General features: G+C 35.0%; 1 protein-coding gene across 5 annotated transcripts in view; it reads right to left on the bottom strand.

Annotated features, from left to right (window-relative positions):
* The window catches only part of PAM (peptidylglycine alpha-amidating monooxygenase), a 114,357-nt gene that overhangs the window by 31,511 nt on the left and 55,676 nt on the right, over nt 1–27,170 (bottom strand). For all 5 annotated transcript variants that reach the window (XM_030969276.1, XM_030969275.1, XM_030969273.1 and 2 more), the window contains exons 4-12: nt 25,931–25,988; nt 19,006–19,093; nt 12,432–12,517; nt 10,680–10,763; nt 4,738–4,786; nt 4,168–4,235; nt 2,517–2,597; nt 2,337–2,413; nt 1,952–2,055 (exon numbers count right to left, since the gene is read on the bottom strand). In XM_030969276.1, coding sequence (XP_030825136.1) covers nt 1,952–2,055; nt 2,337–2,413; nt 2,517–2,597; nt 4,168–4,235; nt 4,738–4,786; nt 10,680–10,763; nt 12,432–12,517; nt 19,006–19,093; nt 25,931–25,988 — 695 coding nt within the window. The remainder of the gene's footprint in view (nt 1–1,951; nt 2,056–2,336; nt 2,414–2,516; nt 2,598–4,167; nt 4,236–4,737; nt 4,787–10,679; nt 10,764–12,431; nt 12,518–19,005; nt 19,094–25,930; nt 25,989–27,170) is intronic.

Below are 27,170 nucleotides of genomic sequence, written 5' to 3' on the forward strand. Positions count from 1 at the left end.
CCTCTTTATAACTGTGGTATTATTCTTCCTCTGCTCATACAGGTTCATACCTTTTGTTTAGAGCTACAATCCTGAAAATTAGTAAGCTAGGACTTAATAGAAGTTCATATAATATAGGGGTTTACATCAAGATTTTTAATTAGCTTTCATAATTAAACCGTGAGCCTATACATTAAAAAAATACAGAGGTGTTCTATCAGCTGTTTGCAAAAGACATCAGTGCTGATTTTTCCAGCAGCATTCTGCAGCGTTCATTTATTCACTATAGCAACAATAACAACACAAGCCAAAGGGGAGAAAGGGAAACATGGGAGAGGAGACTTGTTTCAAAAGGAGAACTGGTTATTTTTCCATGCACTGGAAGTTTGGCATCCCTTGGACACTACAAAACTGGGCAAGCTCTGCTTAAGCTTTTAGAAAGCATTAACTTCACTGTTGGACCTCCAATATCCATCACTGTGATTGCTTCCTCTTTAAAACTCCAGTAGAAAATAGGATGTGGAAATTACACAAACCTGACATGCTACTGTGTCTAAGCATTTGTAGTAGTTTAATTTCAGGAGGCAGTTAAGTACTGCCCCTCACTGACTCCACTCCTGCCCTCACCAGAGCGGGACAAAGCAAAACTTGTGGTAAAATATAATAATACTAAATATTAAATATTAATAAATAAATAATAGTAATACTAAAAATAATAATGATAATACTAATAAGCAATATGGCAGGATTCATACCATATACATTAATAAATTATAGTGCAAACAAATAATAGTAAATATAGTAAAATAATAATTGTAACAATTACTGTAATGAAAAGGACAGAGAGAGAGTTTCCCCACTGAAAGCATACTAATACATTGAAAGAAAATACCATAATTTTCCTAAGACTGTTTCTTAAACTGTAAGGATTATTCAACAAATAAGAACTACTCTGAGGAAAGTTACAGAAACATGACAGAAACGTTTTGAACTTGTGAAAAAATGTCAGCAGTTAAATTAAGGTTTTATGTTTTTAGTGTCATGATATCTGTATAAATCTCTTCTCAACTCATTTTTTCCAACTGCTACATATCACTATCTTAACTGTCCACTGGAAGATGAAAAATCCATGTTGAATCCTTAACCCTCCACTGAGATGCAATCTTAGGGTGCTCAATGCACAAAAATCTCTTTCCTTGGAGTGCTGCAGCACACACTCCCAGAATGGAGAGATTTCCACAGGTTATTTTTGTTTCTCTACATATGCATTGAATTATAGTTCAAAGAACCACAGCCAGCCAAGAGAGTATTAATATTATATGTATTTTTACAGATGTGTTTGTCCACTTGATCTTACAGGGCTGTGTCTGTCACCTGCAGCTGAGTCACATCAGTGACTAACACAGTTCAGATTTTCCTATTTTGTATTATTAGTACTCTCTGGTTGGAGTGTTTTTCATAAAAGCCTTTACATTTTTATACTCAAAAAAGGTAATTTCAGTATTGGTCCAGATTTTTTAACACTAGATTTTGCAATAGGTCAAAATATCAGAATTTTATAAGCTTATATACATTTTCATTTTGAAATAGTGTAGAGAATCGTGAAGTTTTATTATTTCACCATGAACAGTTAATATTGTCACCTGATTAAAAAAAAATATTTTCTAGAATTGATATTCTGAATCCTTCTCTAAGAACAGATCAGCCCAACATCTGACTAAGTTGTTTGGCAGTACAGCTTCACTTCAGGAGTGTTCTGAAGACTTCAGCAAAGCGAATATTCACATAAGCAACGTCAATGAACATTCTGTGGAGTTAAATCTTAAATAGATCAGACAGCATAACAAAACGTTCTGGCAGAAACTGTTTCTTAGAATTATCTTGGAAGAAGACACGAAACAAAAACATTTCTACATATAAGCAGCACCCTGGCAAAACAGGTTCTGAAATGAAGCAAATAGATAAAATTTACCCTATATGCGTTTCTGTAGTTCTGCCTTCCCCACTGAACACACATCTGGCTGCTAGGATATCATCATAGCTAACGTCTACCGGATATTTCACAGGGTAGAATGCCTGGAAAAGAGGATGATTCACCACAATCAGTAAAAGTACTTCATGTTCTCTCTGTTAATAGACACTGATGAGAAGGATGGTGCTAATATCTGAAATGACTTTTGCATCATAATCTAATTGTGTTAATACTTGGCAATATTCACTTCCAGGAGCAGAACAGCACATAACCACTGGAAACACCATAATGTAAATCTGTGGACATGTGATTTCCACTTCAGTTTCTCAGTTTGAAACAAAGATACTTAAAATTTACATTCAGAACTAAAAAGAACCCAACCAACCTGTGGTAGTTGTGGACTCTGCCTACCAATCAATGTCCATTGACCATTTCTCACTCTGTATCCACTCACTACTTTACCTATAAGATATCAATATACGTGAGAAGTGAGATATACTTAAAAAATATGTTGCAAGGTCAGCATTTTTCTGTTTGGCATTTGATATTCCTATGTTACTCTTACCTAGTCTGTGTGTGTGAACTCTGTAGGCAAAAAGGTGCATTGGAGACCTTTTGTAATGGCAGGCAATGTCTGCATCAACCACTGTGAAAATACGACAGCAATAAACAATGACAAACAGATCATTTATCAAACACAGAAAAGTTGCATTACTGTATTTCATTCAGCATGGTTTACAAAAAGCATGCGTACAATGGACAACAGATAATTTCAAAAGATAATAGATAGTATCTTATATTTCTGCAGTGTCCATCTCAAGATATCTGCAAAGCAAAACTAATAAAATATAGTCCAGGTTACTTGAAAATTACTTAATCTGCTGATATATATATAAAATCTTTCTAGCTAAAAGCCAGAAGAACTTCTTTCAGTCTACACTACCACTATTTAACAAAATAAAGTAATACATTTACTTACAGACTATGTTGAGGGTTGTTTAAAATAAATATAGCTATGGTAAATAATCTCATCTGGGGAAAATTAAAATAAACTGATATAATTCTAAACTGATACAATTTACAATGAAGTCTTGATTATAAAGGCCCAGACCTAATTTAGATTTAGACAAGAGATTTTGTCACAGAAGGGGTGTACAATGTTTACAGGGTAGTTCTTGTGTTAGGTACAGAAACAGTAATTAAGGAAGAGTCTACAGAAAAATCCTGATGCCTTTCTGAGAGATAACACCACACTTCCTGCTTTAACAAATTTCATACTCCACTTAAGATCTGTAAATTTGATTGAACATGAGAAGGAAGTTACCAGCAACTACAGAACTGTTTGTTTGCCCTTCTCCCTCACCTTTCCAGTTGAAAAATTAAATTCCTACACTGATCAAATATTCTTGGTGATAGTGGAAGATTAATTTCGTGGGTCTTCATATTGGAGAGCAAAATATTTTTAATTTCAGTTCAAATTTAAAAATGTTTCAAGTTGCTGAATTCACTAAACAGTTGGAGTCAGCTGAGCATTTGACCACCTCATAGTATTTTAGGCAGCTAACTGTGGATGGAACAAATGGTGCTCTGCATACAACTTCCTTAAAGCAGTACATCCCATGCTAGCCAAAGAAAGGAGCTGGGGAGCTTCCAAGCTGAGGTTTAGATAAAATTCAGGATTCTGAACAGAAACAGTCTGGAAACCATTTATTACAGTTTTGGGGTTTTTTTTTAGCATTTTGAGTTTTAACCAACTAGGACCTTTACTCCCAACATCGGAACAAAAATCTTAAATAGCAGCTCCTTACTGGTAGAAATTAATTTTTTAAAACTGAATTCTTAGTAGAATCACGAAAGTCATGAATGACATATGAAGAAGAGTCCAAAGCAGTTTATGGCTTTTTAGAGGGGAGAGCAAGAATTAAAAAAGAGGTAGGGCATTTTTTATAAAATATAAGATGAAAATAAATTAAAGAAATACTCATTATTATTTGTGTGCATTGTGTTCATACAGTATTGACTGTCTTTACTGATGTAGTAATTGGCAAACAGAATATAATCTAAAACATAACTATTCTTTTCTTCATTTGTTCAAACAGTCAAATAAATAATTTGTCTGTCTACATATCAGCAAGCCTCTGTCAAATTTTCTTCCACAATAAGCAACAATAATAAATCAGATGTTGAAATCATCACTTTGTAAAATGATAACTCACCTTTCTTGCCTGGTGGTATGACCGTGTTCACAGACATCAAAAGATACATTCCTGCAATCAAGGGTTGCCTGCAATGGAAAATCCAAGCTCTGACTGGATTTATGTTTTACAGAGGACTGATAAACAAGTCCTCTGTAAAATATAACTGCAAGTGACTTGATATCCAATACCATTTGATACCACTAATTTCTAAACTTTGGATTACATCTGAAACAGGTCTCCTAAAAATGAAGCTGTTTCAAAGCAGTTTCCCTCTCCTTCTCTTGTTTGCTACCATTTCTAAAGCATTTTCTGCAAAGTATGTGGAATAGGACAAAGCTATCATCTGCATAATTGCTGTTCTCATCCCAGATTTCTAAATATGAAACTCTTAAACTGTATTAACCCAGTACTCATAGCACAGCTGTGTCAAGCTTCTTAGCAGAAATGAAATTTTTTGCCAACAAATGACATGACTTCATAATTCTTAATATTGTGAAGTATGTATTATTTTTATTTCAAATGTTTTCAATGGATTCCACAATTTCTACTGCAATAAAAAAACAGGTAAGCATTTTTAAAAATACTCACTTTTGATGTGTCAGATGTAAAGTTACACCAGAGCAGTCCTTGTGTTTATCTGTACAAATAGTGAAAGTTTCATCAATAGCAATTGAATCCCTGCAAATTACTACATATTAACAAGATTTTTCTGCTGTGTAAAAAATAACACAAAACATTACAAGTTTTAATCTTACTGTGTGCAGTACAATTGTTATACTGTGGAAATACTATTGAAATTTGCACAAACCTGATCATCTCACTTGTAGAAATCCTAATACAAAGAAAAACTTTGGTGGATGAAAACTACTGTACTAGAAAATTTAGATCTTTATGAAGCAGCATCTGGGAAATGAAACAGTATCATGTTTACACTAGTAGTAAAAGTAGTTTTGTTTCAAACAAATTATATTTTGATCAAAGTTAAAAAAATGAAAGGTTTGTGAAAAGCAATAATTTTAGACATTAATAATGCAGCTGCCAGAAACCCTTGTCACGAAAGTCAGCAGGTGAACCTGATATACCAATACAGACAGCAATTCTACTTAAAATTGTATATCCTAGAAGGTGAGAAAAAATAGCTACTTCATTTGTCAGTGCACTGTATCATCATTAGCTGATACATTTGGCATTTTTATTTATAGACCCAGTCATCTTGACAATTACTAAATTATAGTTGGCCATCTGGAAGTTCAATCTTTGCTCCTTTTTAAGCAAGTTTCTTTTTCTAATGTTTATACAGTAATAGCTGTAGTTAAAAGATGGATCTAACTCCAAAGTAAGTAAACAGTGCATTCTGAAAAAATATTATACAACAGTATATGTTTCAGATAAGAAAGAGATCAGAGTATCTATAGTAACAAGCAGCAATTTCTGAGAGTTTTTCTTCCCATAAATAGCCAGATTCCAAACTGAAAAAGTAGTGCATTTGAACAGAAAAAAGGATAAAAGTGGGACAAAGTGGGACAACACATGGAAACTTGACAGAAAACTTGAAACTTGACTTAAAACCTGTCAGTTCAGTTTTTCACTCATTAGCTCTTTCAGTCACCCTACATGTCACTAATAAAGGATAATACTCAGTTTGCTTTTCACCATCACTGATAGTAGAATTTACAAGAATTTGTTTTCACTATGTTCACAAAGTAGATCTGTAAATTAATGTATGTGTTATTTGAAATAGCTCCTAACACAATTTCACCATGTTCCCATAATGCTCATTATCACAGCTTCTACAAATTCTTAGTTACTCCAGCTCTGTGCACCCCAAAAAACACTTTTGGATTTAAAAATCTGAATCACTATACCACAGTTAAACCTTTACAAATAGCAACAAAAAATCTAAGTCTTCATTGTACAGAGAAAAGAAAAATAACAGTAGCTCTTTCATCAAGATTACTTACGAGAATCAAGACTACCAAATCAAGAATGCAAAAGTGCCAAAAAGACTAAATTATTAGGACAAAAGAAGGGGAATGGTAAGAAAACATTCAAGAGAAAGAGAAACTAAACTCCTTTTCAATGATTTTAGAAAAAGTTCAATATATGTGTATACTGCAGGCAGCTTCCCTGCAGGCAGCTTCACTTACAACCACAATAATTGCCTCAGTGTTTGCTACAAAGGTCTTTTAAAGTCTCTTCTGCCCCACTCTCCTCATTTTAAACTAATTTTTTCTTATTTATGTAGCACAGGTGATGCTCCAGAACTCAGTTTTTATAAGTTTAATATTGTTAGAACTCTGCACTACATGAATTTCAATGGAAATTGGAAAATGCTTGCTTCCTCTTGGAACATTATTACTTAAAGTAATAATATTTAAAATTTTAAAATGCAATCAGTCATTTTGTGTCTCTCAGTTTTGGAACTTTAATTGAAAACATCACCATTCTATCTTTCGAAAACAGCTCAAAAGTATTCCCAACCCATCAAACTCATTTCATATTTGAAAAATTTAGCGCTTACTAGGTCATAGTCATAAAAGTAGCACATAGGAGGAGGGGGCAAAAATGCTCAAATATTATTTCTGTTTGGCAATATTAAAGTATTTTGACACAATCTGAATTTTCAGAACATGGAAAAAATGCTGACTGCATTTTCATCTAAAAAGAGCAATTTCAAAATGAACTGAAGATAGTTGGAAAGTTGCTACTAATAATTACAATTGTTATATATAAGGCAATCATCTAAATCAGTATCAGGAGAAGCACAAATGAACTTCAAGATCATTCATAAAGTATTTGATCTGCAGCTCTGTGTTAAGAATAAAATAATGGATGGATACATTAGTCTAAAACTTTCAGGAATTCCTACAGTGCTTTATAATTCTGTTTTAGTTATATTTAGCCACAACTGAACTAAACGGTTTTCTAACTACAGAGAGATGCTGGAACTGATGTTTCCCTGCTTCTTCCTCCTTCAATTCACCTCTTTGAAACACTCAGAGCTTTGAACACTTCACTGAATAATGCTGACAAGTTGTGCTCTGCTTTTTGTGTTCTGTGCAAGTATAACACAATCATAGTAAATATTCCCTGCCTTTATTTACCCATGTCAAACAAAGCCAATGGCGCATGTTACACTGGCTTCAGATTTTAAGGATATAATTTTTAAAAATTGTGCGTGACAACATTGCAACGATCATTCAAAGTTTAACTGCCAATAAATGTTTAAATGTTTTCTAGGAGAAATATCTCAAATACTAGAAATACTCAACAGTTTTTCAAATTAAATACTCACACCTGATGCGAAGGCAAATTATGCTAAAGAGAAAGACTTTCCTTCTATAAGCTGATTTTGCTAAGACTTCTGAAGCAAGCCTGACAGGCTTTCTGCTAGCCTGTCTATCCAGATCTACAGTCCTGAACTCTTCAATTACAGGCATGATAATCTGCCACAGACATTGAGACTTCTAGGACTTCCTAGATACTTAAAATTTTATGGCTTTTTAACTCATAAAACACTCTTCAAAACCTACTTTCTTTGCACTCTGAGTATGGGGATTAACAATTACTAAGCACTCTGATCAAACTATTTATTCAACTTCACTGCTCTGTTTCTAGTATTTCATAGGAATAGTATAGCACTCATTCATGGTGACTAGAATACTTACAAGCTCCCACTGCAACAGAGTGGCACCTTTTATGAAGCTCCAAACCCCTTGTTATTTCAAAGCCAGCCCTTGATTTGTACCAGAATCTCCACATTCTGTCTCAGAATTAGCTTTGCTTCATTAAAGGTTAAGAAGTACCCCAAAGGTGAGCACAGCTTCTGAGCAAGGCGATTTCAAAGCTAATGCCCATGGGGAAGTAACTTTGTTCAAGTTATATTTGTTGAGCAAAGACATGCAGCACAAGACATGAACTTGAGGTACTAGTAAAGAATGAGACAAATAATACTGCATTTAATATTGGTATCTAATATTGGATACATAAAACTACCTTTTTTTTTTTTAAGTCAAGGTGCTTGTACTTGCTGATCTGTCCACTCATTCAGTATCAATTCAGTAAAATTTATTTTTAAAAGTCTAGTATGAAATCTGGAATGAAACTGTACCTTTACTCAACTTGTGAAAAACAAAATACAAACACAGACTCCCCAGTGACATTTTCACAATTTACTTTCCAGACAGAAAGGAGACAATTGCTGATCCTGGTTCAATACAAATTTTTTAACAGATGAAGACCTCATAAAGGTCACAGATGACTGATTTCCTAAAGGATATACAAATATACCATAGCCATGAATCTCTGTGAATATGAAAAGCTAATTTTATTCAAGACACTGGCTTATTCAAGAGAATGTCAAAGAGCAGAACACCAAATCTAATGTTCAGAATAATATTCAGAGTAATGTTCAAATGACAATATACAACTCACAATCTCATGAGGAAACAGATCTTTTTAAGACATCTACTGGCTTGGTGGCCAAAAGTAATTACTCTCCCAACCAAAAAAACCAAACCCTAAGACAACACTAAGAACTCTACACCCCACTGAGAAATTGTATGTTATTATGTGCAATGTGGGTAACATAATTCTTGCAGAGCGTGATAGCAGGGAGAAATAAATCTACTCTGAGTGAAAAGCTGGGGGTTAAAAGAAGAAGCTGAGAATGCAAGAATGCATTGTTTGTTGTGCAAAAAAAGAGAGAGAACAAGAAAGGAAACGAAAAAACAGTCAAAGCTGAACAAAGGTGAAAGACTTCCTCATAAATTTCCTCCAAACATATTGACAAAAAATTATAAATTGCTTCAAACAATGCAACAGATGCACACATACAAAATGACAGAATGTGAAAACCTTCCATTTCAGAATAGCTAAAAGACCTTATCATTGATAACTTCTAAACACTTTGATTCTTGGGGATAACAATTATATTCTTACATGTGCTGGAAAGGACGAAGATAATAATATGGCAGATTAGAAACAACATTAGTCTTTGTTATACTAAGGGAAGGGAGAAAAAAACCCAACATTCTAGGCACTAGAAAAAAACAATTATTTTTAAAAATTCAGATTCAAAAGTGCTTACATAGAATAATAAAATAAGACCAGGATTACAACTGCACTGCATATCCTTACAGCCCAATTTCAAAGCTGACTGGGTCCCTTTACAGACCTAAAAATGGGTAGATTTACTTTAATTTGAATCTGAACTCAAAACACTTATGACTATATAAAAAGGCAGACAAATTTCTGACAGTTTTTTACTTGTTTACTTGTATCCACTATAAGGCATAACTCCACAACAATTTTTGCTTTTACAATACAGAAAGTAAAAAAAATTAAATAGAGAAATCAATATTTTTCTAAGATGGCTCTTCACACATTTTTTGTAAAATATATTTTTGGTTCTCCAGACTAAACTTTAATCTGTTTCCTTTAGACAAGGTACAATAAGGTCTGTTTTGTTATCTGAGAGTAAAGTGCTTATCTAAATATGAATTCTTAGCTCAGGATTATAGGTAAGAAGGGATGGAAAGCAGAATTATTCTGATCTAACAAAATGTCCTAAACCTTCATAGTAGTGTTCAAAGATATTTCATGCATAATTTTCAACTAGTTTCACAAGTGTTATTAAATTTCAGGAATAACCTGAAGGGATTTTTCTGGTAATTAGATGTCTGTTGATAACGACAGGCATAAGAATAGAGTCAAGTCATAAGAATACAGTCACTGAAGACTGTATGTAAGCCCATGCAGTTGTTGCAATTCAGAAGAGAGGATAAATGATGAAAGATGCTCAGTTAACTTTGTTATGCTTTCAGTAGTACATCAAGGATTCCAAAGCATCGTTCAGAGTTTACTATTCCGATTTACAAGTAATTACAAATAAAAAATATTTGACTTTATGTAGCAGTTATTTATGTATTAGCACCCAATTTTCCTATCAGTTTTGGAGGGAAAAAATGCTGTAGACAAAATCATCAACTCTCATGTTCAACTCTTCTAAAAAGAATATTTTAATTTCATTAACCAGGTATTAAATTAATTAATTTATTCTGTCCAGCAAAGGGCCACAAAGATTATGAAGGAATTGGAGCATCTCTCCTGTGATTTTTTCCAAACCCAAATACTGTGACTGATTGGCTAGTGAATATCATCTACTAGCAATCTACTCAAGTAAGATGACAGGTTAACTGTGTTCATACCTGTTTGTTTCAATTCCATTAAACAAAACACTGAATTATATATGGAAACCCCAAGTTTCTCCCTAAATGTAAAATTATTAGCTGCTTTTTGATTACTTTAAGTCATGTGCTCCAAAGTTTTTGAAGAAAAAAATAGTGTTCACCTTTCAAATATTTATAGAGATAAATTAAGTTTATGAAGTCAAGTTAATATAAAAACTGTATTCCAAATATGCCCACTGATCTTTGCAAATGGCACTAACAGAAAAATTATTTTCTACAGGTAAATATTTTGATGATGTAGGTGACACAACTTACAGAGTAGATTTCCAAAATGCATACCTCTAAATGCACTAACATCTCCATAATGTACCTGGAGAACAAAGTATCTGCTACCCGTTTCTCCTCCAACTCTGAATCCAACACCTAAGAGAAGGAAAATGTATTGTTTTCAGAAAAAATAAAATGTAAGATGATTCACCATCACTGACAGTATAAAAAAATACAAATCACTTTACTGGCTAAGAGTGAAAGGGGTAGAAAATTTCAGACATCACTGAAGAAAACTTTGTCCTGAAACCCAGGAAAACCACCACCACACTGATTCCAAACAGACTATGAAGCTAGGACCATAACTTAATTATGAATAAGTAGCTGTTTTATGCAGAGAACTCTCTCAATTAAAGAACATGAATATAGATTTTTTTAAAATCCAAAATAAAAATGAAGTCTTACTATCCATGTAGGATTTCGTGGACCTTTCATTTATTTCTCATACAACCTCTGCATGATATAAACCAATTAACACTAACTTAGTAAGAAGACATTGAGAATGAGAAGAGAAAAAGGTCTGCAGTAAAATATTTTTAGATTTCAATTAATATTATATGCAGAAAAAAATCTTGAGGAAATTATGCACCTATGTTATTTCATGAGAGAAGCAAGTACAGGCACAAAACACAACAGAGAAGCTTGAAATAATCTGAAATAATGAAATTGCAAATCATCACCATCACGAAAAGGGATTTCTCTAAACCAATTCTACAATGAACATTTTTCAAAATAACCAGAAAAACAATTTCTTTGTATTTGGTCACAGTAAAATGCAAAGACACCTTACAAATGGGACTGCAGCCTCTCTGTGCACAAATGAGGAATCTTTATGAATACTCTCTACAAACCTTGTATTTTTGCACAGCTTACCAACAAGAAAAGTATCAATAGCCAGGGTTTAAAAGCAAAACTTCTACATAATCTTTTAAGTACAAAACATCTATAGAATCCTCTATGTAACAATGTTTTTTAAACTTGACACTCTGATAACCAAATCAAGTAACATTCATGTTGGCAAGTGTGCAAATGGATCGTTAAAAAAAGCATTTTCATGATACTGCCCCTGGCTATGAAAATGGGAAGTAAACTATGAAAGAAAAAAATACTTAGAATTCAAGATACTTTCAGATCAAGGCTATACAGATGGTAGGTATTTCTAAGACTCTCAGTGGTTATTACAAGGAAGTACTTCACCCTGTTTTCCAGACATACCACTCCAAGTAGCTTAAAATTCTGTAGGGCTGTCTATTATACAAGAAAATGGGTATACAAGCATGCTGCTCAACTGCATCAAAGCATTAAAAATGAAAAACACATTAAATTGTCAACATATACTTTAAACAGGAAAAATCCAATGTTTCAATTGAATTTGTTTGTGCTTTCCCAAACAAACAAAAATATTTTAATGTAGTTTGTGTGCTACTGAAAGATACATAAATGGTAACCTTCTAGTAAGATATAGTAGGAAATGCAAGACTAATGCTATATAAAAATAATCAGCACATTATGATACTTATCTCTGGTTTTTTTACCCCTATAGAAATCCATAATGGTATAGCAAACAGAATGACAAAAACCCACAAGTACATTAGCTAGCACAACATATCTCATAGTTAATTATGTTGATATTTACACAGTTTCTATCAATCAGACACAATAAAAATATCACAGGATGTTCTCAGATATGCCAGGATCTTACTTCCATGTCCTCCTTTTTCCCCTGCCCCTGCACACAAGAACTGCATATTAAAGGTTCAATACCTTTGGGCAGCCTGGTGGGTGGAGCATTTCTTGCCCAAGCATACAAAATGTTAGATTTATCTTTGCATGTTCCTTCATCACAGTCCCTAAAAATAAGAAGAAAGAAAAGGGAATATAATTTTTAAAGTTTTGAAATCAGAAAACAGCAGGTGAGTTACATGCAAAATCACTAATTTTAAGATCTATGAGGATTTTTTTAATGTATGCTGATTAAACACAGTTATTTTAATGCAGATTGCTTTCACAGATATTGGTGGATGTTCCACTTTCTTTTATTTCCCTCCCTGTGCATTAAGGCAGTGTTAGACAGTTCTGATGGCCCCTGTCAGCCTATTAATCAGTGATGGAAAAAGTGAGGGAACATTTTATGGCAATGAACTGTATGAAAATCTCTAGCATTATTAACTCAAGTGATGCAAAATGACAATGGCTGCCACATTTACACAGAGGAATAGGACTCATGCACAAAGCAGAAAAAAACCCCACAAAACATAAAATTGATTATTTAAAATTAATTTTAAAATCATTGTCAAAAAAAGTGACAGAAACCTGTATATGAACCCAAAGACTGAAGGCACTCATGCCCTGTACTTAATGTGAGTTCATTGCTTTAAGTTAATTCTCTTTCCATTGTACGATATGTTTTTCAAAATAGACAAATCATGCACATACACATATACACACACAGACAAAAGAAACAATCACCAAAAAAATCCCAAACAAACAATCACCAAAAAACGCAAAACAAAAACCCAAGGGAAAACAAAAAGAAAAAAAAGAAGGGTTTGCCAAGTTAACAGGCCACAAAGAGGTCACAAGTATTTAGGATAACAGAGAGCTTGAGTTGTCCCTAGCCTCTGCAGCTAGCATCATGAAGGTGACACTGAGGGTGAAGAATGAAAGACTCTCAAAGCCGGGTAAATTCCAGATACCTTAAATCTGCAAGAACTGGTAAACCTGAGGCAGAGACACCACCAAGTCTCAATTGCCAGACACAGTCATACAGACAGCACAATGTACCTGGACCACATCCAAGAAGGCACCAACTGCTCTATGTGGGTGTGGGCTGCACGATGATAATGACACGGATAATCAAACAAGGGACTGTAAGGAACTTTCCGAACACCCACCTAGAATACACTTCTCCCTCTTTATCCCGAATTAGGGAAAAGGTTTATTTACAGGGTATATTTGTACCTTCTTCAAATGGCAAAGCATCCATGGTGCTGAGCATAGATGTAGAAGGTGTGCAGCACACACAGGTATGACTTTTAGAAAGATTCACCCTGAAACTATTCAGATTACGTCAACAGACTCAAGCCAGATGGAACGAAGGTTGGCATCTATGCCAGTGTTTCATTCCAAACCAAAATGGTACAGGCTCTGGTCTGTTTATCACTGCCTGTAAAATGATGCTTGGGAAAACCTTTGCATATGTAAGACATGGTTTCAGTTGCCTGAAACTGTGGGAAAAAAAGAGTGCCACACAGTGTGAGGAAGAGTATAAACACAAAAAAGACCAGGACATCTAGCAGATGCAGCTCATTTATGTTTCTGCTGAGAACAGCTAAGCCATATATGCAAATGATGATGATGCTTTCCAGGTATCCCTCAGAGATAACCAGCCCTTCTGGCATGTGTTTTAAACCACATCAGCAGGATATCATGCATTTCTTTCATCCCAGTGAGCTATATTGCAGCCTAGCTACTGTATTTAATTCTGACTGAAAGCTCTGCCGTAATCATGAGAGTCTCAAGAGAAAAGGGAACACACCACTTCTTTCTTAGTAGTTATACACACAACATGTATTTCTAGACCTTTATAACTAACAGTTTGGTCACCTTCCCCTTCAAACATGCCCATGTCCCAAAGGACAATCAAAACTTACTTCAAGATAAGTGAAATGTTTTGATGTGTGAAATAAGTTTCAGCTTATTCATAACATTTCATAAGTGAAATGTTTCAGCTGCAACAAAATTATGCAGCTTCCCACTGCTATAATTTGTTACTATACAAAAACCCCAAAATACTTCATGGATCTAACCTAGTATTGAGCTGCACAACTTGGGAATGTGTTGAAGAGATTGTTTAGGAGGAATGCCAGAAGGAACTACAAGCACAGTCACAGCCCTACCACCACACTTTGGGCAAAACTGTCTTTAATTTATACCACAGTATTTCTAAGAACACATTAATTAGGAAAAAGCCCTGTGCATGATGCTTCAAACTTTCTTCCAAGAGGCTACTAGAATGGAGGGAGAAGATTGCAGGGGATGAAGATAAACTACAGGTACTGGTCTTTCATTTCATCTAAAAAATGGTTAACCATCTCATTTTGCCATCAATGACAATCTTGAAACATTAAGTTTTCAGAAAAAACAAACCTAGAGGAGACTGCAAAGAAGAGGTAATAAGATAAACAGACTGAAAAAAAAGGGAGCTAGTAAAAAGTATAAATTTAACTAACAAAAAAAATCACTGAAATTCATAGTAGCTTTGCATAAAATGAGACTCAAAACTGAATGAGTGACACAGAATACTTTAAAAATGGACTATAGCTGCATATTATACACTACTGTTCTAAAAACTGATTTTGACTTAAGATTTGGAAATGAGCGGGGTAGGAGAGAGCTTACTGACTGCTTCTTGGATCTTTGTTTTTTTGCAAACTCTCCTGGGCTTCCCAAAGGCATTCTCCCCAGTCTTGGGTAAGCTCAAGAGCTGCTTTCATTAATGGCATGGGGGTTTTGACTGATTACCTAGACTGAAAGTAAAATATTTCACTATGTCAGCAAGACCAGTATTTGGCTATCCCTTTAGCACATTTGCATTGGTTATGGTAACAAATAACTTCTTTCATTTCTTTCTTTATTACACTGCACTCCTGAATACTAATCAATACTTTAAAAAACGGGTAATTGAGGTGATTGAGTAAGACAAATAATCATCTTTAGCTTTTGAATGTTGCAGAACATTCTGGGACAGTGTCATTGGTAAGAAACTACACCTAAAAACACAATTCTTTCGACTGCTGTAGAAAGAACTCTCTTTCATGCAGTGAAATAAAAGTCCTTCACTGAACTAGTCATGACGTCTTTTGCAACCTCTACCGAACACCTGTACTGAACTACTGATGTCAAAGACATTTAAACCCATTCTTTCCTGCCAACAGAAACAACTGTCTGATAGAGGAATCACCAGGTGGCCACCTGCACTTATACATTTGTTTACGTAAGTAATTAAAGTTGCCCTGCCTGATCTCAAAATAATGGCTTTATCTATGAATCAGTTCATTCACAAGAGATTATTTCAGTGTTAGGTTTGATGCAGCACAAGACTTGTCTTGCCAGGAGACTCACAAGTTCTGAATAATTCAACATTTTCTTTTAAAGCATTCAAGTGTATTTCTGATTATCTACAGAGAATCTGAACTTTTATCAATCAGTTCAGGCATGTTACATCAATTTCAACACAGTTTGCCAGCTCAGGCAAAACTTATCATTGTGGCTGAACTGTTTTTAGACCAGTTATGGTCCAGGAATAGAAGCAGCTATGCCAATTTTTTTAATGCACTGAGCAACACCTGAGGCAGTGAGCCCTGGGAAACGATTTCTTTTTTCCTGTGGAAAGGCCTGTGTATTTCAAGAAGGGAGAACAACCTTTAGCATTTGTTCAGATAAAGATTCTACCACACTGCAGTGAATGTTGAAACCAGCACAGGTTCCATTACAACTTGAAAGCCTTTTGAAAGGCCAGGGACATTTGCAAGAATAGTGTCAAATCACCAGAAAAGGCAGCAGGCCAGATGGGCATCACAAATTTTGGCTTAGTACTGCTATGGCCAAAGGGCAGCTAATCCCAACGGAGTTATCTGGATGCTCCTCATTCCTCTCCACTCAAAACTGGCCTGAATGAAACTTCATATCTCAGGAAAACTAATTTGGTCTTCCATTCTGAACGTTTCTAACAGCCTATTTTTCCATAATACAACTAATCCACATCATTATGGTAAAGAAAAATTTGTCTTGAAAAACCATATGCAATTAATATTGCCAGAACTTTGAAAAAGAAACTAGAAGAAAAAAAATCTATGTGGCATGCCTAATTGAATCAAAGCTGGCTCTGTAAAAATGTTGAGCATGCAAAAAGTAAGAGGATCCCTGCTAAACAAGTCTTACAGTGGTCTGCTCAAACAACTGTTCCTTCCCTACTAGATGGAAGAGCAGGAGAAGTCATCATTTGCTTCTAGCCTTCTGGTAACTAAAGGAACAGCAAATAACCACATAAAATAAACAACAATAAAGGCCAGTAACACACAGTCACCAGAATTACTTTAACAAAATTAGGTTAGAAATTTCTAGCACTCTTTAGTCTATTTTATGTAGAAAACACATGATCATCTTTCTAGCCGTGCAAATAACTGCGGGTAGAGCAAGATAAAAAGCTGCAAAACCAGGGACATGAAATGATGAGAGAGTGAATGGAGGGCTTTCATTTTGAAAATGCAAAGCCAACACAAACCCTCAGAAAATACACAGTAAAAAATAGGAAGATATAATCAAAACCTTCATATGAAGAATTGAAAGCAGCAGATTTAAACACAACACTAACATATTTGGCCTGGCTAAGATGGAGTTAATTTTCCCCACAGCAACCCTCATGGTGCTGCGATTTGAATGAGTAGCTAGAAAGATGCTGATAACACATCAGTGCTTGGGAAAGATCTTAGGAGAGGTCATAGCCAGGCTGGCTGACCCAAACTGACCAAAGAAATGTTCCATATCATATCATACCCATTCAACAATCAAAGGTAATAGAAAGGAAGACAAGGAGGGTAGGGACACACACACACAAACACACATTTGTTATTTATGACATTTGTCTTTCAGAGCAACCATTACTTGTGCTTGAAAGTGGTTTGGTGATGAAAAAAAAGAGAATAAAATATTTTGTTTTCCTCCACTTCTGCACAACATTTGCTTTTGCTTTATTAAACTGCCTTTGCTTTGACTCATGAGTTTTTTTCCATCCTGAGGAGTGGAGGGATAGGACAGCTTGGTAGGAATCTGATGTCCAGCAAAGCCCAATCCATCCTAACTCAATAAGTACCTTGTCATTTGACAGGTAAGCCAATCAAGAACAAAAACATCAGCTGCCACACTGCAAAGCTGTCATTGGTGAGTCTTCTGCTGGGAGAGTGAAAGTACAACTAGGGAGTTCAAACTACCTGAACGCTAGACTCATAACAGGGATTTCAGTCTGATTCAGTTTTGAAAAACTTTGGGGTTTGGATTTGGATCCATCTCTTCTACACCCTCAGAACATCAGTTAGTTGTGAATTAGGCATTGTCTCATAACTTCATCTCAATACAAGCACCTGATCAATCTGTAACAACATAATTCTATCATGTACAAATTATTCCAAGGCTCTATTAGAAGTACTTCCAGAAATATGAAAACAGCACCAGTTCCAAGTACAATCTATACAGTTTTAAATAGGATACCTACCTGCTTTTAAAAGGTCAGAATGGAAAAGTTTTATGTTGGCATATTGCTCATATTAAAGTATTCAAGTATATTCTATTATTTGAGATACAATTAAAAAGAGCACAGAAAAGCTGTGGGGAAAAGAAATTGCAAGAATTTTCTGCAGGGAAAAGAAATTAATAGAAATTCTATGCTTTCAATTTTATTTTGGTCTAAACTTCTTAAGCATCTGGTCTTCTTGCACAACTGTGCAAGATTACATTTTCAATACTAAAACTATTGGTTGCTAAGTAAACGGAGATAAGACTTTTGAGGAAAATGTGTTGTGTATGTTTAAAATACTAATCAAATTATCTCCCCAAAAACAGGTATTCAGAATGTTTTGGGGTATTTTTCCTGAGATTATATTATACTATACTGTTAGTTCTAAAATCCAGGTCTAGTTACCTTTTTGGTAAATATTTAAAAGATAAATTATGATTACACAACTTTATCAGAACATCTATATGAAAATTGTTTTACAGTTCAGAATAATCAGCAAAAATCCTCATCTGCTCTTTCATGCAAACTTACAGAAACTTTGCAAAATTACTGGATAGATGAATAATTTCCACCCACCTTCATGCTCTCTTCACATTGCCTCCACATACCTATTTTACTGGCATTGGGTGTTTCCCTCTGCTCTCATTGCTTAGGCATTTTGAAGAGCAAGTCAACTACCAAATCACTTGATAATCAGCTTCAGTTTATCCTTCGCTCAGTTTCATTCTCATCAACCTGCTAAATGACTTCATACAGAGAAAAGCAGCCAACTATAATTTGAAGATTAGATTTCTTGGTATTCAATGACACTCTATTTACTATAGCTTCTGCCTCCTCCTTGAAGACAGTCAATTAGTCATGAAGAATACAGAGGGGTTATTTAAAAAAAACAAACACTTTAAGCGTGGAAAGACTAAATGGTTATTAATTTCTTCTTAATTTCAAATTTTCCTACTTTCAAAGAGATTCTGACACTGGAAGAGGTTTAAGCAATTAACACTGAAAAAGAATTGGTTAATAACAAAAGCAAGATGCAGCTCCTACCAGTAATTTTCAGTAGAGGAAGGTTCATTACATCCAAAGAGTAACATGTGATGCACTGTGTCCATGCTGGCATGAGGCTTAAAGTCAACTGAAAAAAAATATAGCAAAACAAGTAAGCTATCTAATCTCACCATAAGTTACATAACCAAGATAATCTTGTGCCATTTTCCCCTGTAATACTACAAATAAGGCAGGTACACCCCCACCCATTTATTTGCCTTCCGCATTCCACTTAACACACGTTCCCTAAATTTTCACTCACCAGCCCTCCTTCTAAGCTAAAACACTGTATGTACCTCATTTATTTATTAAGAAAAAGAAACAAAGTTCCTAATGAAAACCACTGTATTTCCCACAGAAGTTAAATATGATATTAAGTTAATATATCACTGTATCTCAAACCACAAAATTTTACTGTCACCAGTCTAATTGCAATCTACCTTTGAAATCTGCACTTGTGACCTAATAATACTCTTCTAATTCTTTTGTACTTCATAAAAAATAAAAACAAGCAGTAAGTTACAGTTAAGAGCAACTAAATCTTATGCATTAGTAATATCTTCTTCCAGTATTCTACCTGACTTCCATTTTCCCTGCATCTTTCTTGGGACAACAGTTCCAAGAAGGGATTGAGTCTCACTAATACGTCAAATCCTTTGGAATGTAAACCAAGATTTGTTTAAAGTCAGCATGATCTCACTGCCCAATATTTCAATATTTCAAATATTTCTCATTATTAGAAACTTAGATGTGAAAGTTCACCTCTTGTTCACCTCTAAAATGTCTGTTCCTTAAACTATGCCACAGATAAAACACTGGTTTGGTTTCTCAAGTACCTGCGAACCCGTTTAGCAAAGTAAAAATTTTATCAACATCATGGGAGCAATATTGACCATGAATGTATAATGATGGCATTTCTAAAAGCATTCTACATTCTTTTATTACTACAGAAAAAATATGCTGTTATGGGCAATGCAATGGTTTTTAACCTTGGAGTAGAGCAGAAATTCTGAAGACAAGTTACTCCAGCCCCTATATGCACACAGACAGTGAGAAGTCTCTAATTAACTGTCTTTTAGCTATTAACAGGAAACATGCTGAAGCTGCAAACCAGTGAAACAAAATTCTGCTCCTGAGGTTTACAGCACTACCTGCACTCAGAAATCAGTATTTTAACACAGAGCTGTGGCCGAGTTCCTGAAATGAATGATGATGTGGGTTATCGTCCCAATTTCACAGGGGAAAAATATCAAATAGCTTCTAACCCAATTTCTGGGGCTGAGCTCTGTCCTGGAAAGTAAGGAAAACCAGCCCACAGTTAAAGCATGTAAGTCAAGTTTTAGCCTGAAGACAGGCAGTCAGACTGTAAGGAAATGAGCATGCCACAGCTGAGGGCTTGGTTTGGGAAATAAGAGATGTACCCATATGCCCTGAGAGGGTACTTTGAGTGATATACATGAATTAAGAACTACTAAAGTTGCCAGCATTAAGAAAGTCCAGAGACAACCCAGCATCTTTTTTTTTCTACAAGTAAATTCTACTTGTTTCATAGATAAAAATCTAATCTGTGTTATGGAGACAATTTTTGTTTTGATGTTTTTATCAGTAACAATTAGTAGTGAAATTATGGTTTATGCTTGCATGACAGAGGCAATGTGTCATTCTGTGGAATTCCTACCTTTTCAGATGTTTTGGGTGTTTTAAGCTGCTGTTATCAATCGAGAGATTAAATTTCTGAAGGGGTTTATGAGCAGTTCAGACATGTGAAATTTCATTAACTTTATTGTCAAAGTTAATACCTGTAATAAATGTGCTGTAAGAACCACTTATAAAGGCAGCCTTCAATAAAGGTAAAATTGAAGGCTATGCCTGCTAGCTGCTAAAGCCACCACCTGTCCTGCTGCTTAATACTGTCTCAGTTTCTTTTTATTTTTCTACCACTCCCCTATTGCAAGTATTTATTCTAAAGAGTATTTCAGGAAGTCTTTTATTCACTCCACATAGTGCCTATTACAATGATGTCCTACAGCACGGACAGAACCTTCAAGCACTTTTAGAAAACTTAATACAAATACCTGACTAAATGCTATTCCTACCAACAGAAAATGATGCACCAGAGCTAACAAAGCAAAATCAGATCTCTGGCTTACACTATTTTAGCTGATACACCTCATCATTGCTTAAGGAAGCATTGAAAAACCTCACAGTCAGTCTATGAGCTTAAGACAGCTTTGTATAGGTGGTTACAGTATCGTTCCTGTACAGCTATTTTCTTAGCAGCACACCCAGGAATGTAACTTTCCAAAGAGAAGGTAAAAGGAAACAAACCAAAAAATCCAACTAAAAAATCCTGCGTTGCAAAAGCCATACAGACTAATGTGTTAACCTGTCACAGAATGAGAAAGTGGCCAGGATTTGAAGGGACCTTAAAGATCATCTCGTTTCAACCACCCTGCCATGAGATGCAGACCTTCCACTATGCCAGGTTTCTAGGATCTCCATCCAACGTGGCCTCCATCCCCATCCCCCCAGCGATGGGGCAACCAAAGCTTCTCTGGGCAACCTGGGCCTGGGTCTACCACCCTCGCAGCAAACAATTTTCTTCTAACAGCTAATTGGAACATACTGTCTTTCCTTTCCTCTTCGTCTTGTCACTCCATGTTCTTTTAAAAAGTCTCTCCCCTTCTTTCTTGTGGGCTGAAGGCCACAATTAGGTCACCCAGAAGTCTTCTCCTGAACAACCTCAATTGTCTCAGCCTTTGCCCATGGCAGAGGTGCTCCATCTTTCTGATCACTTTTGTGTGCCTGCTCTGGACTTGCTGCAATGTTCCAGCATCCCTGTGCTGGGAACTGTCACTACCAAAGGCTTAAGAAATATCGAACAGCAGTCCTATTTTCCTAGTTGACAGCCTCCATGTTTTACAGTTAAGAACAGAATATTACTCAATAGTAATTTTTTAATGCATGTAGAAGTGATAGATATGATTACTAAAATAACAGCAGCAGCTTTCGTATACATACTAAACTGAAGTCTGACCTAATTTCTTGATCAAGGACTACTTAGAACTACAAACTCAAAGAGAAACAGGAATGAACAGAACATGACATCAGTTTAATCTTAACAGTGTGTACTTAAGCTATGTATTTAAAAAACTAACTTCTAATAAGTTAATATTTACAAACAACAATTCCATTAAATAAAGTTGATAGGTTTGGTTTTTTTTTAATATTAATGTGTTCTCTATCACAGAATTAACTTTGAAGAAATTTATCAAGAATTCAGTGTCTGGAGTTTGGCAAATTAGGGAGACATCAGAGGCCTCCAATACAGTGACGACATCATTGCTTGGCAATAGAAAAGTTTATATACCCCATAACAGAGTAACAAACCTAGAGCTTCTCAGAGTCCTTTATGGATGAAAAGTAACAAACCATCTAATTACTTCAATGTGTGTTGCTGAATATAGAAGGCTAAATTTCTACAGCCCAATCTGACAGGAACCTATCATGAGTCAGTAAGAAAAAGACACTTATTTACTGGTCACTCATGTAAATCAATATAAGCAGGTGAAGGTGACAGTCAAGTTTTTTGGCTGAGAGGTCAGACTAAATTTTTGTGAGTGTCTGTAGAGCATTTAGCTCTCTCTACAGTTTAGTTATGAAAAACTGATTTTTACCAATGTCCGCACCATTTAAGATTAACCTGAGTTTCTGGTTTAGCTATTTATTAATAAACATTATTCAAACAGGATGCAGAAGAAGAAAACAACAATGATATGTTTTAAAAATAAAGCTGGAGTAATACTATCTTGGAAAATCACATATTAATCTCACTCACTAATAACAACATATTTATGTCACAGCCATTTCACTTCCCAGGAGCAAAGGGTATGTTCCTAACATAAACCTAAATGTACACCAACCCACCTCACAAAAAAATATTCTCCTTAATCAAATTTGTCGGTATTTATGGCCATTTATGGCCAGAGAAACAACTGGTTCAAACAGAAATCTCAGCCTTGACAATCCGATCCTCCACTAAAGAACCTAACGCAGAAAACATCATCAGCAAAATTATACAGATGCATGCCTGAAAAAAGATCCATAGGGCAAAACCTGCTCTAATTCTCCTTCCAGCTGGCAACACTTCATTAAGTGTGATCGATTCCTTCCTCTGATAATGTCTGAGAACTGACTCTGAACAAGTTTGTGAATTCTGGTACAGCATCCCTCCAGTTTTGAAGTCCAAAGTTATACTCACTGTCCCTGTGCAAGCATGAATGTTTACTGCTTTCATTTAGGGAAATAGCAAAGTTGAAGTCTGAATTCAAAGTCCTTATATACAAATTTAATAGAAATACTGAAAAAAAAAGTTACGAAAAATTTTCGACTTAATAACAAATGTAGTACTGCCCACATACAACACTAAAAAAGAAGCTCTCTATGCCAAGGGTCTTATATTTCACCAATATGCAACAAAAATATCTTGCCACAGGTTCCATTATAGAATCTTCTCTTCCAAAATGTCTTGGAGGAAGGAAGAAACAAGAGTAAAAATAGGAAAGCAAAGGTAAAAAAAAAAAAACTATTTAGCAAGTCCTGATGAAACTGTAAAGACAATTGGTCTTAAAAATGTCTCTTTAAACCATAAAATGAAACAAAGCACAAGGCATTTACTTAGCAAATAAACTTAATTGAAGGCAGAATATGTAGCTTTACCATCAAAATGTCTTAGGAATCCAGTTTATTGTTTCAGTTGTGTGCATTCACACATCCTCATGCTGAAGCTCTACAGAACACAGTCTTCTCAACACCATTAAACAGCAACCCAGTTACAGTTCATATGCTAGTTTTCCGTTGTTTTTGTATGTTTTAAGGAAAGTTAATTACACCATTTATTGGCAATGCAATGAAGGCAGATCCAGCTTAAACCATATAAATATAGATTCTGTCCTTTAAAAAAGATTAAACATTGTCTGTGCGCCAATCTTCTGTGCTTATTTAAGCAATACGAAATACATGTATGCAAGTTAATAGTTTTCTACATAGATAATTTTATAAGGTAGATCATTCTACATTCTTTCTACTCTCTACAGCTTGATATGATTGAGTCTACTCTTTCTAATGATCATTTAACTTCCATGGATTATGAAGACAACAATCTGAGCCTTTTCCTTGAGGAACACCTTCCAGTGAAGCAAAATGCAATGATCACATACTTCAGACTGACCATATGTCTATTCATTTCCACCACATGTGGAAGTGACAAAAGAGGGAAAAACCAAAAATTTTCTTCCAATTTTAAAGCATGCAAAAATCAATCATATATATATATATATAAAAATATATAGATATAGATACATATTTATATATACACACATGTATATATATGTATATATATATTTGTTTGTAAGGAATGCTATCATGGGAATACTTTAAGTTCACACAAACTTTTTTTTTACAGAATGCTCATCAAGTTCCTCCTGCTCTTCAAAGCTCTACAAGACAACCAGAATTGTTTCTCTGTCCAAAGACCTTATTCTACTTTATAATGAAGGGTACTCAGGAACAGTGATCACTGGAAAGGTGACCAAATCCTGTAAAAATCAGATGAAGAATATATAAAATTTTAGGTCCGCAGAAAAAAATAAATTGGTAGCATTGCATGATTTGCACTGAGACTTTGCATAACTTTTAAGCAAATCCTTTCAGTAGGTCCTTTTAAGCATCAAAAGAAGTTTATGTTCCTTTAACACAAGCAACAGAACTAGATGTGCAGCAACCTAACAATGAATTACACTATGGAATTTTTCAACTCAGTGACACACTAAATAAAAGCTGCTTAAGGAGGAAGTTAGTAGTATTGCCTTTCTATGAATCAACAAAAGCACAAGAGTCTATTGCACACAGCACAGCAAGCATAATTTATTAGAGAGTGAACACTCACTCCCTTCCTTCTATGCTCATTTTTCCTTCTGGGGTCATACTCACAACCAAAATGTGAAGTCAGATTCCCACCTCTTTAGAAAACAGATATACAGAGAAAGCACTGAAAATAATTTAATCATTTTTCTTAGTTACTGTAATACAACATGAAAATCAAAACACAATATTCTATCTTCTGAGGGATTTCCACAAGAAAATCCACATGGAACAACAATCTCATAATACTGTACATCAAAAACTACATGGGATTCCCACCATGCTTTTATTAAGCATAGGTATCCTAAAATGCTACAGAAGTGTAAAGAAAGACAAATATTGTTTCCTTTTGAACAGTTTATAGCATATTCTGAAAGCAAAACTATCTTCAGCCAAGCCAATAAGCCTTCTCTCAATCTAAACGACTGTATGCTCATGGCAAAGCACAATAAAATTTTAACTACCGCAAAGATTTTCTGAACAGATGGTGTTCTTCTGCTGATTTATATGATGACAGCATTTGTAACACATTACAGTATTTCCTGCTACTTGTCAGCCATCTTACTCATGCCATGCCATTAAAAAAAAAAAGATGGAGAGATTTTACTTTCTCCTCTTTCCGTAAAATCTTTCCGCAGCCAACACTGACTGTAAGTATGTAGGATTTACAACCTAAAGGAGGTAAACAAACAGTCTGCTCAGCAGTGCAAAATCAAGTATCCAGACAGAGACACAAAGCCAATACTTTGCAAATGGACTGTTTGGACTGCCAGAGGCATCCGCATGCAGCTCCTTAACTACTATTAATCCTGAATCTCCAGAGATACAGTTTTATCTTGACTCTAAGTAACTCCCTCTAGTTTGTTTCCACATTAGACATGACAAATGCATTTTGGAAACTCTGATATCCAAAGATTAAGTTAATATGGCTCAAAGAAAAAAAGGAAATGTTGAGGTTCTTCAAAATGGCTTGCTTAAGTTCTTTCAGTCAACCAATACTCACCTACATAGGCTTCATCATCCACTGGCAGGGGTACTGACATGCAGAGGTAGGTATCAGACTGTTAAAAGAAAAGAGAACAGAAACTACCTTTAAATTTGGAAAATTTAGAATTAAATAGAAACAAAGCATCAAAATTCCCTCCACTTTCTGAAAATGAATGTGGGAATACTGAACAAATGAATATATACAATAGGACCATCTAGAAAAAATATCACGTACTTTACTCAGATACTTGGGCAAATACGATGTATGTTATCTGGTTTACTATTGTAAGAAATAAATTCATTGCCACAATTTATTTACGTGTAACAGGCATCAGTCTATAAGGTTATCACAGCGGCTATTAGGTTGGAAGGTACACTATTAACTATTTTAAACCTCTTTTTTTCTTAATTTTTTTTCCAACTTCTAAGGCTTAGGAAAGGAAATGTATCATCTACTGGAATTTCACTACACCCATGAAATAAAAATTTGACAGGCCTTCACTTTCATAAGGACATGTAAACAGATACAATTCCTGCTATGAATAACTTCAAACTTAATTTAAAAAGAAGACTCTGTGGACAGGTGTAAACAATTAAATGCAACTGACAAGGAAGGTAAAATGGTGACAACAATATGTGATTACACAGAGCAGTGATCTGCACAGATAAGAAACCATTTTTGGTGTTTTTGCTAGGAAATGGGAAGGATGAACAGAGGTTAAGTGATATGATTGATGTGAATGCCTTTGTGTGCCATGATTACATACATTTACACTGTTAAAATACTAAAGCCTTCTAGAAATAGACAAGGAAATATTCTGTGTTTTTTATTTAACTTGGGTTAAGAAAATTTAAAAAAAAAAAAGCACAACCTAATTTAGGACCTTATATTCAAACTTTGAAAGCCAACGGCAGCAATGCTTCACAGTGCAGTAGAAATTAAGCAGCTTTAAATTAATGTTCATGTGCAGTACCTGTGCCAAAAAAATGCACAACTTGTATGGTACACATAGAACACTCCAAAGTCATGTAAGGGCTTGGTTGACATTCATGCACCCATAGAACAACTGCAGTCATGAACTGTAAGACAAATCCTGGCCCTCCCACCCCTTCAACATGCCCAATAAGTCATTTCAAAAAATGCAGAGTTTTTGGCAACCTTTCCCCCAGACTTGACATTACAACACACAAAGAGAAGGTTTTTTTGAATAGGAATCTGAACTCACTGATCTCTTTGTATGTGTTTCCTAGCTGTT

Source organism: Camarhynchus parvulus, chromosome Z, assembly GCF_901933205.1.
Source record: "Camarhynchus parvulus chromosome Z, STF_HiC, whole genome shotgun sequence".
Taxonomy (NCBI): domain Eukaryota; kingdom Metazoa; phylum Chordata; class Aves; order Passeriformes; family Thraupidae; genus Camarhynchus; species Camarhynchus parvulus.